General features: G+C 50.6%; 1 protein-coding gene across 6 annotated transcripts in view; it reads left to right on the forward strand.

The window, feature by feature from the left end:
• The first annotated feature begins 262 nt into the window (after positions 1-262).
• Positions 263-15835, forward strand: part of SH3RF1 (SH3 domain containing ring finger 1) — a 164545-nt gene continuing 148972 nt past the window's right edge. Inside the window, exons 1-2 of one of the 6 annotated variants that reach the window (XM_082468879.1) lie at positions 263-358; positions 1807-2276. In XM_082468879.1, the coding sequence (XP_082325005.1) occupies positions 1884-2276 (393 nt within the window). In that variant the 5' untranslated portion in view covers positions 263-358; positions 1807-1883. The other 5 variants (XM_082468878.1, XM_082468881.1, XM_082468882.1 and 2 more) reach the window with 5 other exon arrangements.

Consider the following 15835-nt stretch of genomic DNA (forward strand, 5'->3'; position numbering starts at 1 on the left):
CCCCCGGGACCTACCCTGCACCCCGGCAGCGCCCGGGCGCGGGAGGCGGGCGGCAGGCCTCCCCCGCCCGTCCTCCTCCTCCTCCTCCTCCTCCGTCTCTGCTCTCCGCCCTCCTCCTCCACCCCTGCTCCTCCCCCTCCCCTCCCCTCCCCTCCCCTCCCCTCCCCTCCCCTCCCCCTCCTTTCCCCTCCCCTCCTTCCTCGCCCCTCCCATGCCCTCCCTCCTCGCCCCTCCCATGCCCTCCCTCCTCGCCCCTCCCTCCTCGCCCCTCCCCTCCTCCTCCCTCGGGCCCGGCAGGCGGCGGCGGGAGCGCGCAAGCGGCGAGCGGAGCCCGGTGCGGTCGCGGCGTCCGAGGCTGGTGAGCGGGAGAGCGCGGGGCGTGCGGACAAAGAGGGCGCAGCGCGGAGGTAGGACCCGCCCCCGGCCCCGAGTCCCCGGGCCCCCGCCCCCTGGGCCGGGTTGGAGCGGAGCGGGGCGGCCCGGCCCGGCCCGGGTCACTGCGGCGGCGGCGCGCGCCCGGGCGCACGGCGGGAGGACCTGGCGACGCTGCCTGCGGGCGGTCCTGAGCTCCCGAAACTTCCCGTGGGCGCGGGGCGGCGGCCAGGCGGCGGGCGGACCCACCGGCCCTGCCGGCCCTGGCCCGGGGTCTAGGCGGACGGCCCCCTGCACCAGCCCCAGCGAGCGTCTACGCGGGCGGCTCCCGGCACCAGCCCCGGGGTGTCTGCGCGGGCGGCTCCCGGCACCAGCCTCGGCGTGTCTGCGCGGGCGGCCCCTGGCCCCTGGCCCCGGCGTCTGCGCGGGCGGCGCCCGCCCCTGGCCGTGGGCGCGTCTACACCGGCGGCCCGGCACCTGGACCGCCGTCCACGCGGGCCCGCAGTACCTGCGGCGAGCAGAGGGGCGGCCGACCCCGCCCCGCCGTCAGGGGCAGCAGTTCCTGCCGACGTCCACAACGCCACCCGGTTCCCCTGGACACGTCCACACTGAACTGGGGGTAGGGGAGAGCGGTGCAGGCTCTGGTTTGAACGCTTTTTCCTGAATGGCCCCTTTTTCATATTAAGCCCTCGGTTCTCAGTCCAGCATTCCATTCTCAAATTCTTTGGGTGATAATTTTGCCAGATTTTCTGAATGGGATTAACACAGGCCGTTCAGAAATCGTTTCTGAGTTTGGCAACCGCTGCCCTGATGGGTGCTGTTATATTTGAGCTGCTTTCAGGCCCATCTTTAGTGTGTTGTTTAGAATTGTGAACCTTCGTCTCGTTTTGGTTGGGCAGGATTAAACAGTTCTATTTTTAAGAGCAGCGAAGAAACATATGTATTTAATATTGGGACCATGTGCCACAGAAATCACATGAGGCGCGGTTTCTTAACCACCAGAGTGGCTTAAATACTGGGAACTTGGTGGGATTGAAAAGGAATTTCAGGTGGAGGAAACGTTCATTTGCCACTTTCACCTTCTCAGGTGAGTTGAGGACTTTACTAAGGCAGCAGATTTCACTTTGAGAGCCGAAGAAATTATGTTCTTATTACGTTTCATAAATCCTATTTATGGCAAGAGTCCTGAATAGTACTTGGTAGCTCTTTCTGCGCACTGAACTAGATATCTTTCCGGATTCATTCTGAATTGCTTAGAAAGCCTATTTTGTTTTAAATTGTTGACGCTGGAGTTCAGGCCCCATATTCCAGAGCAGAGCTACGCTCTTCAGAGGCAGCGCTTCTGTGTGCTGTTTGGTTCCTGGCTCTCCTCTGCACCTTTCCCCCGATGATCATACTTTTCCGTCTTTTCTTCCCCTGCCCCGGTGCCCCCAGAGCAGCGTCTGACATGGGTGTTACATGAGCCACTGTCAGGGCCGCGTGGAGCGTCTCCCTCGGTGAGCTACAGGAAGATGGATGAGTCGGCCCTTCTGGACCTTCTGGAGTGTCCCGTGTGTCTGGAGCGGCTCGACGTCTCTGCCAGGGTCCTGCCTTGTCAGCACACGTTCTGCAAACGGTGCCTGCTGGGTATCGTCGGTTCCCGCAACGAACTCAGATGCCCCGAGTGCCGGACTCTGGTGGGCGCGGGCGTGGAGCAGCTTCCAAGCAATATCCTGCTGGTCAGACTTCTGGACGGCATCAAGCAGAGGCCTTGGAAACCCGGCCCTGCGGGGGGCAGTGGCCCCAACTGCACAAACGCCTCGAGGGCTCAGAGCAGCGCTGTGGCCACTTGTAGCTCGAAAGATCCACCTTGCCCCCAGGGTGGACAGCAGCCTCGGGCGCAAGCCTGGAGCCCCCCGGTGAGGGTGAGTAGCCTGAAGAGGCGGTGCGGTGGGTGACGGTGCTGATGGCCAGTGTGTATTCTTTAGTCTTTGGATGTTTTCTAAATCAGCACATGGCTAAAGAAGTCACGTTACTGGAACAGATAGGAGATTGTGCCTTGGGAATTTTTTTTTTTTTCTTTTTGGAATGAGATTGGGTATAAATAATTCTTCTTGTTTTTAAAATTCTCTCCCGGATGGTGGGCCTCTATTACGTTTTAAGGTAAATCTTGGGAAACAGTAGCAATTATTCAATGAAATCTAAAATACAGAAGTTTTTTATGCTGAGTTTAAAATGGAAATTTGGTGTGGTTTTACCTTTTCGATGGTGTTGGGAGAGCCATGAGTATGTATGCATACATATATGTGTGCATATATGTAGATGTGTTATAAATATGTGTGTGAGTAGATCATAAGTAGGACATCGAGCTTTAATTTTTAAGTGGCTTGGAGCCATTCTATTGGTTTTATGAATGCACAGCACAGAATTTTCTGGTTGGAGGAATTCTTAACGAATCATGGCCACAGGTAGCAGAGTTTTGTTGCTGTAGCAACAAAATGTCATTGAGAGCCATGCTAAGACAGCAGAAGATGTAGCTTTATGTTCGGTTTTATAGGGAGTGAAACGAAATGTTTCCATCAGAAAGGTTTTTCTTGGGTTTTGGGTTTGGGTTGAAATAATTTGAAGTGAGGCTAAATATCTGGGCAGTTACCACTACTGAAATTTCTAGAAGGTAAGGTATTTTGAAGAAATGTAAATTATGTTGTCTGTGACGCACCCCAGTTAAGACATGCTTTTCTCATTTTTGTAAACCTAAAAAGTAGTTATGGACATTCAATTAAAGCATTTCCATTTTTGTCGGAAGAAGCAATCTTGATAATTGGCCAAACTGAGAGAATCTATTTTTAAAGAACAGTTAATCTGGACGAGAATTCTTTTTTCAAAAATTCGTAGTAAACACTCAAAACTGACTTTTTTCATGTGAGGTAGGAATAACCCTTTGGGATGGCATTAACTAGTGTAAATTCACAGATGTGGCTCTCTGGGAGCTGTAGCGAATGACTACCTTCTAAGCATTCCTTTCTTCTCAAGTTCATCTTTTACAAATGATGTATTTACATCACTAGATATAGAGTACGCAAAGTGTTTTAATTGCTGGAAAACAGTTTTATCCCCAGGCTATCAGGTTTCTTTTGAGTCATATTTAATTTTTTTTTTTTTAAAGTTAGTGAGAACTTTGGGTTCTGGAGGTTTTCTTTGCTTATTTGAAGCCCCCTAGTTTTGAAATTGGTCTGCTTATAGGGTTTTCTTAGATTTCCTTCTTTTAATGGAGTTTACACGATTAGTATCTGTGGACTCATGAATATTTCAACCTGAGAACCATCGTTTTTGAGACACCCGACCCAGGTCTGCTTCGCGTAATTAGGGGGTAGATTTGCTTCCTTGGAGGGATTTTGTTTCCTTGTTAATTAGACTGGAGAGGCCTAGCCTCTGGCTGTGACTAGAAGTGTCTCAGTTGTTGACACGTCGCCTTACCTGTTGTGAGGAATGTGGTGAATGTTTGATTACTGATAAAAAGGAAATTAAGAAGAGGGCTCAAGCATTCAGCTCCAGTGTCCTTTGGATTTTAAGTTTTCTTTCTGATGTGGAAACTGACAATGTGATGTTGGAATGTTCACTGATTTGAACTGCTAATCTCCCAAAGTTGAGCTTCACATTTCTTAGGTACATTATTCTGTGATTTTGATGATGTCAGTATTATTATTCTGGCTGATACGATTTTCCTGATTTGCTTTATGTTTCTTCTTTGGCATGAGAAAAATTACTTGCCAAGAAGCTCAATTGAGTTTGAGCTTTATGATCTGGATAAAGTAGTTGAGGCCAATAAAAGCAGGAGATGATCATGTCTGTTACTTTCGGGGGGCGGGGGGCACAGAGAGTGGAGGACAAGACAATGAACAAACAAAATTATTCAGTAATGTGGGTTGATGCAGATGCTATAATTCTTGTCAAAAGCACTTTCTTTCCCCCGAAGTCTAAAATAATTTCTCATTAGCAATTACTGGTACCTTCTACTTTGAAATATTCAAAACAACCGGGGGTACACAAACAGCCCAAGGACCTGAAAGATATATACATTTCAGAAAACGCTCCTTTTATTTTTTTACTTTATTTTATTTTTAAAATTTATTAATTTTATTGAAGTATGGTTGATTTACAATGTTGTGTTAGTTTCAGGTGTACAGCAAAGTGATTCAGTTTTATATATATATATATATATATATATATATATATATATATACACACACATTCTTTTTCAGATTCTTTTCCATTATGGTTTATCCCAGGATATTGAATATAGTTCCCTGTGCTCTACAGTAGGACCTTGTTGTTTATCCATTCTATATATAATAGTTGGCATCTGCGAATCCCAAACTAGAAAATGCTTCTTTTAAAAGTGAGACCCGTGGAGTGGTCAGCCAGCCCCTGGGGTGTCCCCTGAGGTGAATGACATCATAAATCCTAGATCCTCAGCTGTTCTGACTCGACCCGGGGGTGTGAGAGCCTGTTCCCACATGTGGTGAAAGCCAGTGCTGATACCACGTGGGATGCAGTTCGGTTATTGGTTATGTCCCATGTTCCGTTAGATCATGGCCATGTGGCTTCCTCATGCGTGTACCTCAGGGACACTGGGTGTTATCAGCAGATACGAACATTTCCAACGTGTGACACACATCTTGTTCCCAGAATTTTAGTGTTTCCTGCCTCATACGAAGGAGCAAATGGAAGAGTGTTGGATGGCGTCACCACTGGAAACCACCAGCTCTTTACTGCGAGTAAAGAATCCCTGCTGGTTTGGCGCCACAGTGGACCAGTGGGGCGAGGTGCAGGGAGCGGTGGCTGCAGACACTTGCTTCCAGGGGCTGAAAAATACCTGCAGAAGGTGGATTTTATACATATAAGTATGTACGGAGTTCCATGTGGACATGTGTGATTAATCCCTGTAGAATTGTGACCTAATGGAATAAATTTCTGCTTTCTAGCTGTGGCTCCACTGGTTCCAGGTCTAATACCTGTGCGTGTATCTGTCTGTCTAGGTGCTGCTACTTCGCTCCCTCAGAGCGAGCATATTCAGCAAACGCTGATCACATGACCCCTGATTTACACTAACTTGCACTTCATGTATTCTTTTCTTTATCTAGCAAATATTTATCAAGCACTTACTAGGTACCAGGCCCTGCCCTAGCTGCTGGATAGATAGCGCTGGGCAAACCAGACTCAGATTCTGCTTATGAACCAGTGTGTCTGGTGGGAGAGACACACCTGTAATAGCATGATAACAGTGCAGGTAGGTCATCACAGGTGCTGAGTGTTAGGCTGGGAGCTGGGGAGATGATAGGCGAGGGCCTGGTTTAGTGCGTGTGTGTCTGTCTGTGTGTCTTCAAAAGCTTCTTCAGGCCGAGGCATTTGAACTGAGGTCTTAAGGGTGAAATGGTATTAATTAGTTGAGAGGGGTTGGCGGGAAAAGGGACGGAGTATTCCAGAGGTCCTGACCTATGGCCGGATGAGGCAGAGCTCCCAGGAAGAAACGAGGACAGTGAGTGAGAACAAAGCGAGGGACGGGCTGGTGACCTAAGACGAGGCCTGTGGTGCAGCACTGCGCCGGGAGCCTCCCAGGACCGCGCGGCCACACTGGTCAGTGCCCTGCCCGTGGGGCCGGAAGGAGGGGTCCTCGGGACTGAGATTACCACCGGGCTCAGCACAGAAGTGGCTGGAGCGTGCCTCAGGGGCCTGGGAGACGGGGAAAGAAGAGGGGCACGGGGGAGCTTTCCTCCCTGCCGCTTTCACTTCCCCATAGCGCCAGCTCCCTCTCTCCCTGCAGCTGACTGTTAGCGGCTGAAACGTGTCCCCCCAGGCTCATAGGTTGAAGTCCCGTCCCCCAGGTCTTCAGTGTGAGGCTGCGCTCAGGGGTGGCACCTTTGAAGAGGTGCTTAAGGTGAAGGCAGCTTACACGGGTGGGTCCTAATCTGCAGTCTGGCGTCCTCCTAAGAGGGGATCAGGACGCAGAGCCGGGTAGAGGGGAGACGCAGTGGGAACACGGCCGGCCCCCTTCACGCCGAGGAGAGAGGCCTCGGGGGGAGCCAGCCCCGCCGACACCTCGGTCTCAGGCGCGCAGCCTCCAGAATGATGAGATAAACGCCTGTTGTTCAGCCGGCCGGCCTGTGCAGCCCCAGTGCCGCCCGTGGATGGGCTCCTGCGGGTCAGCCCCGTGTGGCCTCGGTCCCCTCTGTCCCCTGCGCGCCGGCGGGGCTGGTCCTACAGGCCTGCGGGAGAGCGGGGGTCAGGCCTCCGCGCCCTTGGATGCTGAGTCACCTCGAGTGGACCTTCAGTCCCTGCCAGGCCCGCCGGTGGAGCCTGGCTGGCTGGACTGGCGGGGTCCAGGAGCGGGAGGAGGGCGGGGCGGGGGAGGGGGAAGGGGGCGGGGGGAGGGGGAGGGGTGACGCCGCTGGGCGGGGCATCGGTCGAGCGCACGTGTCGGGGAGAGTGCTCGTTCAGCGGAGGCCGAGCACGCAAGAAACAGCAAGCAAGGCAGCAGGTGGTGAGGCCCCCGAGCTGTGCGGTGAGGTACAGGATTGTGCCTGTGAGGAGGGTCGTGGAGGAGGGGGGCGAGAGTGGGCAGGACCCGCTCCCCCTGGCCAGGGGGTGGCTGTCAGGGCACAGCGGGGACCATCCCTCCTGGACCTAAGAAGCAAGACTTCCAGGTAGTGGTTTGGACCGAGGGAGAGGTTTTGATGTTTCCCAGTGGCCGAGTCTAAGTAGAAAAAGGTGTTTGTTTTTGCCAAACACTGTGTTGCAGACATTCTTGACCTCTTCTTCTTTATTCATCGTGTCATCCTTGACCCCTGCTCAGCCCTCCTGTACCTCAGGCCTGACCGCTCCCGTGTTCCTGAGTCAGGCCTGCATCGAGGCTCAGGGCTGGGATGGGCAGGGAGCCTGTGTACAACAGGAAATGCTGAATGAGTCTTCTTTTATCACATTTGTATCGTCTGACTGTTACCGTGTAAATCTCAAACAACCCTCTGCAGCTAAGGAGTATTGTTATTTAAAAAATGTTCAAGATGTAAATTGCAAAATGAGTTCCTAAAAACATTCTGGCTATAAAAAAGTTCACCACTTTGGAAGTATAATGTGTGTCCTTCTGTATCTCTTCTTATGTGTTTATATGTGTATGCATCTGCTTGTTTTGATTCTTGACATAAGTGGGTTTCCCTACTCTGCATATCTGATGACTAGAATATATCTGGGAAATCTTGTCATGGCTGAGCACATACACCTACCTCGTTAAAAAGAAAACACCTGTTTATTGAGGTACACTGTACATACGGAGGAGTGCACGCATTGTGAGTGCACAGCTCACTGAATCATCATGCTCCATGCTTTTTCAATGACTGTATACCGTTTTTCTCTCCATTTAAAAACTTAAAGGTAACACGTGCTCATAGTAAGAAATTTGTGGTAGAGAAGGATGTAAAGGGGAAAATCAAGGCTTCTAATCGTCTGTCCCTAATCTCCAGAGGTGACCACTGTGCAGAGGTTTTTTCTGTGTGTTTTTCCCCCCAGGAAAAAACTGAATAGAAATAGGATCGTGTTATACGTGCTGTTCTGCAATTTGAGGTTTTCTCTGAAATGGCATCTGTCTCAGAGCTTCCCGTCTGCTCTCATTGCTGGTCAGGAAGGCATCCTCGTGTTATGGACGTGGGAAGGGTGGCTGGAGAGGCCCAGAGACTCGTGCGAGGCCCCCCGCTGTCAGGAGGGAGCCGGCCACCACCCCAGGCCTGTGTGCTCCCCGCTTCGTCCCCCTAACCGTGTCCCCTCGCCCTCGCGCTGCTGCGGCCCTGGAAGCTTTCCTCAGTGTAACTCGCGGGGCTCCTTTCGCCTCACCGTCCCTGGTGCCTGTTTTGTTCTGACAAAAAGGGGCAGGCGGACCCCGTGCCATGGAGGTAGGTGGGCCCAGCCCTTCCCCGGTGTGGCTGGCGGCGGGGAAGGGAGGGGGGTGGAGGTCCGGGTTGTGTCGGCCGCTCTGGGCTCCGTTTCTTCACAGAAACGCAGAACCGAGGGCCCGAACCTCCACGCGGGGCCCGGGGCCAGGATTGCTGAGTTTGGTTCACCTGTGACTCTTGAGAACCTTCGTGGTGCCTGGCTCACAGGACACACTCAGGAGAGGTTTGTTGAGTGTGTATTAGTTTCCTGTGGCCGCTGTAACGAAGCACCCCCGGCCGGTGGTTGAGAACAACAGAAGTTCTGGGGCCAGAGTCTGAAATCCAGGTGTCGGCAGAGCTGTGGCCTCCGCTGGCTCCTGGGGGCTCCCGGCACACCCCGCTGTCCTCGGCTTGTGGACGCACCCCTCCCGTCCCCGTCGCCTCTTCACGGGGCCTTCTGCCCGTGTGTCTGTGTCCCCATCTCCCCCCACAGCCCGGCGGGCGCGGGGTGCACGGCATCGGGGGTCGCGTGTGCCCCCGGTGGAGACACCGCGCGCCGCGCCCAGGATGGCGAGGACTCGGGTGCCGCTCGGGCGTGGGTCAGGCGGGCTCTCCGCAGCAGCACAGCGGCCTGGCGTAGACACCTTACACTCGAAGCAGCCTTGCTGCTGAGGCACCCTCACTGTGGAACTCAGGCTTCGTCCTTCCGAGCTTTTGTCCTAAAGACTGCGTATATCTCCTCACTTTTTTCTAAACTTCAGAGACTTCTGAGAGCGGTGACGCTAAAGAGAGAACCTGTGAGCTCCAAGCACCCTGTGCGGCCCCGCCGTGCTTGCCCTTGGCCGAGCCCGTGCCCCGTCCGGAGGATGGAGTGCTGGCCTCTTGAAGGCTGGCAGACGTGCAGCTGCAGACACAGCTGCTTCAAGGACAGCCCGTGAGTGGGCTCCTCCAGGTAGTGGGGAAGGGGATGGAGGTGCCGGTCCTCGTGCTTGGCGGTAGCCGTTAAGTAGTAGATGATTTGTCTTGTGGAACGTGGAAGAAGGCAGCAGCAAGCAGGCTGTGCAAGTGAATCACGTTGCAGTAAACATAGTGCAGAAAGGCAAGGCCTGTCAAGTTTGAACTTTCTTCTGTTAGCCTAAGGAAGTAAAAATTCCTCCAAGTATTTTTTGCAAGGACAGAAATCCTTTTGAAACGCTGTATGTTCACTGTTTATAATTCAGCAATGAATGAACAGGGGTGAATTTTCCTTATTTTAAAATGTAGTGAGAACTGCCCAGGATGAAATGTGGGTTTGCTATAGGGGCTCCATCCCTGGGTGTAATTCATGTGAAGGACCCCCCACCGTCCCCACAAATAATCCAGCAGCGACGGAGCAGAACCTCAGTGTGGGTACCAGCAGCCCTGGCATCGGTGTAAGGTTCCTGGAAGGGTGTTTGGACACCAAGGATGAAAGGGTGAACATTAGATTTCTTATGAGGGGATTAAATTCCTGTAGAGCTAAAAATCTTCTAACACTCTTCATTGTATAACTGCTTGTTTTTTAAACATATATCTTTAAAGAACTATCAAAGTTCTTTAACACGTTAAACACATAGATTAAACAATGTATGTAATAAATGAAACCTCAGACCTTAAATTTTTATTTGCTCGGCTCATTCGAAGTGACATTTAGTTAACAGATGTCTCAGTTTTTTTCTCCCATGGTTGAGTTTGTCTTTTAAACACACTCTTTGATATATTATTTCCGTCATTTCATGTTTTTAACCTTTTCTCCCCCGCAGCTGAGCACAACTGAAGTGCTTAAGTCTTTCAGGCTAAATATGTTTGCCACTTTTGGTCAGTCTAATTACTTTCGTTCCGTATTACGTATTTCATAGTACATAATACTATTAGCATTTTCATTTTTCTACTTATTTTTATGACAAGTCCAAAATATTAGAAGATACGGAAACCCCAAACTCTTGTCATACAAAGGTAGTGATTTTGTTGAAACCAAAGTGTTAGCTGAAGGTCATCATCAGGTGACAGTGTGAAATGTTTACAAAGCCCAAGAAAGCCCAGCTGTGGCACCAAAAGCTCTGGTCTTGCTGAACGAGGTGCGAGAATGTAGGAAGTGTGACTTGAGGACCGCTTGCGCGGTGGTGAAGTGATGGAGCCCTGGTGTTAGTGCTGGCCTGGTGACTTGCAGCCAGTGATTTCTGTTCCATAGGCAGGCGTTTCCTCTTCTCTAAAACGAGGGGTTTCTGTATCTGAGTTCCTGTGCGGCCCTGAAAATTTTGGCACGATTGCCCAAGCCAAGGCCAGCTTTGGCCATGAAGCATTTAGGACAGACTGAGGCTGGCGTCTGGGTATCGTCTGGGTGCGGTGACTCGAAATGGGCCTCAGAGTCACCCCGGGACACCGGCATCTCCTCGGTGTCCCCTGGAGGCCCCGCCTGCCACAGGGACCTTCAGACGGACGGTAGGGTGGGCCAGGCGTTCAGCAGGAAGGCGGGGGGCAGCCAGGAGCCCGACTTGGGGCTGGTTTGCTCGCTGGGCCTCCTGGGCAGAACGACCTCCCCATGTTCGCCCGCAGTGTCATCCCCCTGCCTGAAGCCCCCCACAGCTGGGGACGGAGTGTCCCCACGTCCAGGGGTGCTGCCCTTTGGAGGGGCCTGAGCCCATCTCACCGCCGTGCCGTCCCACTCTGACCGGCAGCTGGCGGGCGGCGTGTTTATGCTGAATGCGGTGGGAAGTAGCTGAGCTTCTCTGGGTCGCACAAGCGCGGGCGGAGGAGGGCAGACGCTGTGGACTGGACCCTGCGCACAGGGTCACGTGGGGTGGGGGTGGGGAGGGATGCTGCTGGCAGTTCGCAGAGTCCACGGGAGGCATCGGGGACCGTCTGGGGCAGCGGGGGCTTCATCCGGGGCGGGGAGATGTCCCAGAAAGCAGAGGCTCCTTCAGACGGGCCGGGGGGACTCGGGAACTGAGTCTTCCTCTGCACGAACGCTCCTTTCTGAGCGCTGGAGAGCAGGCCGTGGGGCAGAACAGGCAGGGGGTTTGTCACCAGGCAGAGCCCCCTCTGCCCCTTGCTACCTGCGTGGCTCGGCACCTCCCTTAGCCCGACGTCATTCGTGGGGCCGTGAGGGTCCGCCCTCCAGTGCCCGGGACCTGCGACGCTCAGCTACCAATCCTCTTTCCAGAAGTGAGAGCTTGGAGTGCCCTGTGTCAGTTACGTGGCGCAGTCAACCCTGTGTGCGCGTGTGCGCGTCTGCACGCGCGTGCATGCGGGCTGGTGGAGTCTGGTGATTTAGTCAACCGACATTTGTAATGTACACGTCATCAGGCATTTTGCTCTGTTTTAAACAGGCAGCTTAAACTTTAGGTTCACAAGCTGTTCATGAGTTAGTGACTGCAAATGATGCCAAATCTGGTTTCATCCAGGTTCTGCCACTGGCTGGGTGTGACCCTGGGCCTGGGCTGTGAAAGGAGCTGGGGCCCTCAGGTCTCTCCTTCTCCTGCTCCTGTGGCCCCAGCGGCCGTGGAATTCCTTATGTGCTGGCCAGCCGTGACTGTTTCCTCTTCCTCCCTCCCTCCCTCCCTATCTCTCTTTTTGATGATGTGGGGAAAATAATAGCTGAAATAACTTAAAATACTTATCTTCTGACTTTGTTCTTTGGTATAGTTTTGAAAAGTCTTAGATTCCTAAGACTTCTGTAAGAAAGACTAGGTGTGCTTTGTAGTTTGGTTCTAAGTTTTAAAAATTGGTGTTCGGAAGGATTACAGTGCCCTCACAAGGGTCCTTTAATGGATGCTGTATGTAGAATGTGTGTGTGTTTTATTCCTTGCGGCCGATTTTTGTTTACCTTTTTCACCCTTGCCCGCCCCTTCTTCCAGAGCACGCCCATCATGTTTTTAGATAGACACTCTGGTTAGTTTATCAATGTTTTGGTTCTTTTTATGTCTCCTACCTAGAGCAGCTGATCACCTTTTTATGTGACTAGACCCATCAATGGCTAAGTAAGTACATTTATGTAGCTGATAACTTTTTTTTTTTAAATATATTTATTATTTATTTATTATTTATTTTTGGCTCTGTTGGGTCTTCGTTTCTGTGCTAGGGCTTTCTCTAGTTGCGGCAAGCGGGGGCCACTCTTCATTGCGGTGTGTGGGCCTCTCACTGTCGCGGCCTCTCTTGTTGCGGAGCACAGGCCTCCAGACGCGCAGGCTCAGTAGTTGTGGCTCACGGGCCCAGTTGCTCCGTGGCATGTGGAATCTTCCCAGACCAGGGCTCGAACCCGTGTCCCCTGCATTGGCAGGCGGATTCCCAACCACTGCGCCACCAGCAGCTGATAACTTTCTGATGAATTTTGAAAATGCAGCAACAGTGAAGAAGCTTGCAGTGCTTCCACTTTTAATAAGTCTGGATGTTTGTTTTTTTTTTTAAATGGAGCTTCTATTTATAGTTAAAATATTCACTTCCTGCCTTTGTAGGGTAAGAAAGGACACTGAGTGAACCTTTTATGAAGATGATCATCTACTGTATTTTAAAGTCTCCGGAAAAGGACATTTCAAACCTTGTTGGCAGCTTACTCCAGAGCCTCACAGTCTTCCCAGCCAGGAAGTTCTTGTTTTTTTTTTTTTTGTATCAAATACAAATCCCCGGCCTTGCAGTTTAATCCCATTCCTCTCGTCGCCCCGTCCCTAACGGGAAAGAAGTGCTCCCTGTGCCGGCCCTAACCAGCCCTTATCTGGCCGAAATACTGCACTTCCTTTACACGTCCTCTTAGGACCTGTTTCCTAATGTTTTGACCGCTTTAGTCGCTCTCCTTTGGACGCCCGCCAGCTTCTCCCCGTGCTTGGGTTCCGGTCCAGAGGAGCCCTGAGCCTGGTCAAGAAGTTCTGGGTAGAATAGAGCCTCGCGCTGGGGAAGGGCTGTCACGTGGCCCTCCTCAGTGCAATGCAATGTATATCTTTAAAAATAACTCCCTGCGTTGCTGATTCATGCTTCGCCTGGGCCCTCAGATTTTCTCTTCCTGAAAGTTTGGTTTTCTCCCATCTCTTATTTGAGCCCTTAGTTTTTTTTTTTTGTTTTTTTTTGTTTTTTATTAGTACCATAGTCACAGATTACTTTTTGTGGGGGGGGGGGTTATTTATTTATTTATTTATTTATTTTATCTTTGGCTGTTTTGGGTCTTCGTTTCTGTGCGAGGGCTTTCTCTAGTTGTGGCGAGCGGGGGCAATTCTTCATCGCGGTGCGCAGGCCTCTCACTATCGCGGCCTCTCTTGTTGCGGAGCACGGGCTCCAGACGCGCAGGCTCAGTAATTGTGGCACACGGGCCCAGTTGCTCCACGGCACGTGGGATCTTCCCGGACCAGGGCTCGAACCCGTGTCGCCTGCATTGGCAGGCAGATTCTCAACCACTGCGCCACCAGGGAAGCCCTGAGCCCTTAGTTTTGAGTACCTTCCTAATTAAACCACCTCTTGTTTCTGTAATCCTCACGGTAGAGTCAGTAACCATCCATGGGAACTGAAACCTGTCCATCCCAAATGCTGTTTCTGTAATAGAGAATTGTCATATGTGGATGGATATTGGATGTAGTTCCCTGTGCTCAACAGGAGGACCTTGTTTATCCATCCTATATATACTAGTTTGCATCTGCTAACCCCAAACTCCCAGTCCGTCCCTCCCCCCGACCCTTGGCAACCACAAGTCTGTTCTCTATGTCTGTGAGTCTGTTTCTGTTTTGTAGACAGGTTCATTTGTGTCGTGTTTTAGATTCCACATATAAGTGATATCATATGGTATTTGTCTTTTTCTGACTTTGATAAGTATGATAATCTCTAGGTCCATCCATGTTGCTGCAAATGGCATTATTTCATTCTTTTTTATGGCTGAGTAATATTCCACTGTATATATGCACCACATCTTCTTTATCCATTCATCTGTCAGTGGATACTTAGGTTGCTTCCATGTCTTGGCTATTGTAAATAGTGCTGCTGTCAACACAGGGGTACGTGTATCTTTTAGAATTATAGTTTTGTCTGGGTATATACCCAAGAGTGGGATGGCTGGGTCATATGGCAACTCTATTTTTAGTTTTTTGAGGAACCTCCATACTGTTCTCCATAGTGGCTGCACCAATTTACATTCCCACCAACAGTGTAGGAGGGTTCCCTTTTCTCCACACCCTCTCCAGCGTTTGTTATTTGTAGACTTTTTGATGACGGTGATTGACTGGTGTGAGGTGATACCTCACTGTAGTTTTGATTTGTATTTCTCCAATAATTATCGATGTTGAGCATCTTTTCATGTGCCTTTTGGCCATCTGTATGTCTTCTTTGGAGAAATGTCTATTTAGGTCTTCTGCCCATTTTTCGATTGGATTGTTTGTTTGTTTTTTTTCTTATTGAATTGTATAAGCTGTTTGTATATTTTGGAAATTCAGCCCTTGTGGGTCGCATCATTTGCAAATATTTTCTCCCAGTCCATAGAGTTGTCTTTTTCTTTTGCTTATGGTTTCCTTTGCTGTGCAAAAGCTTATAAATTTGGTGAGGCCCCATTTGTTTATTTTTGCTTTTATTTCTACTGCCTTTGGAGGCTGACCTAGGAAAACATTGGTATGATTTATGTCAGAGAATGTTTTGCCTATGTTCTCTTCTAGGAGTTTCATGGTATCTTGTCTTCTATTTAAATCTTTAAGCCATTTTGAGTTTATTTTTGCTCATGGTGTGAGGGAGTGTTCTAACTTCATTGAGTTACATGTGGCTGTCCAGCTTCCTAACAGCACATGCTGAAGTACCAGACACCTTCTGATTGCTCTGCTTGCAAGTCTGCTTTTGGAGTGAAAATGTTACCTGTAATCAAGGCCTCGGTTTTGGTGCAGGTGATCGAGATACTGAGTAATTCCTGTGGTCGGCAATCCTGCGGATGGCAGGAAGCACAGGTGGTGATGGGGTTGCAATGAATGGCACCTCCACACCTTAAATCCCACGACAGGCATCATGCACGGTCAAAATTAAATTAAAATTCCTGAAAATGAAGCAGAAAGGGGAAAGAAAGGGGGCAGTTAGAAGAATAAAGTAGCCCCAAGGGACACTTTCCAGTTCTCGAATCCTAAGCCAGCTCTGGTTCAGATACCTGCAAGGATGAGTCCCTGTGATTGTTCATGTGTCAGATATTTAACTATAATGCGTGGAAATACCTTGAGTTGCTATCGCCTCTGTCAGGAGACTGAGCTGTGTGATACTCACAAATAAGTAGCGCTACATCGACCCAACATTTCATTATAGTTAAGAGAGTGGTCCATCTTGAGGGACAGCCAGCCCATCAGATAGGCTTGGTAACCTTAGAAATGCTTCGCACCGCGGATTCTAGACGTGCTGTACGTGGAGAGTTTTCTGTCAAAGGAGCTTGATGCTACGTCCATGTTTATTATGCAAAGTCGCATGTGTTGCTAGGTTTATTTTAAGTTTCTTCTCTGTGAGCTTAGCTTTCTTTACTTCCTGGACTGAGAGGCAAGTTTATTTTTCACATTAACTTGGTATGTAAATTTCTCACCCCTCTGCTGGCGGCTTTTTTC

Source organism: Balaenoptera physalus, assembly GCF_965194825.1.
Source record: "Balaenoptera physalus genome assembly, chromosome: 7".
Classification (NCBI taxonomy): domain Eukaryota; kingdom Metazoa; phylum Chordata; class Mammalia; order Artiodactyla; family Balaenopteridae; genus Balaenoptera; species Balaenoptera physalus.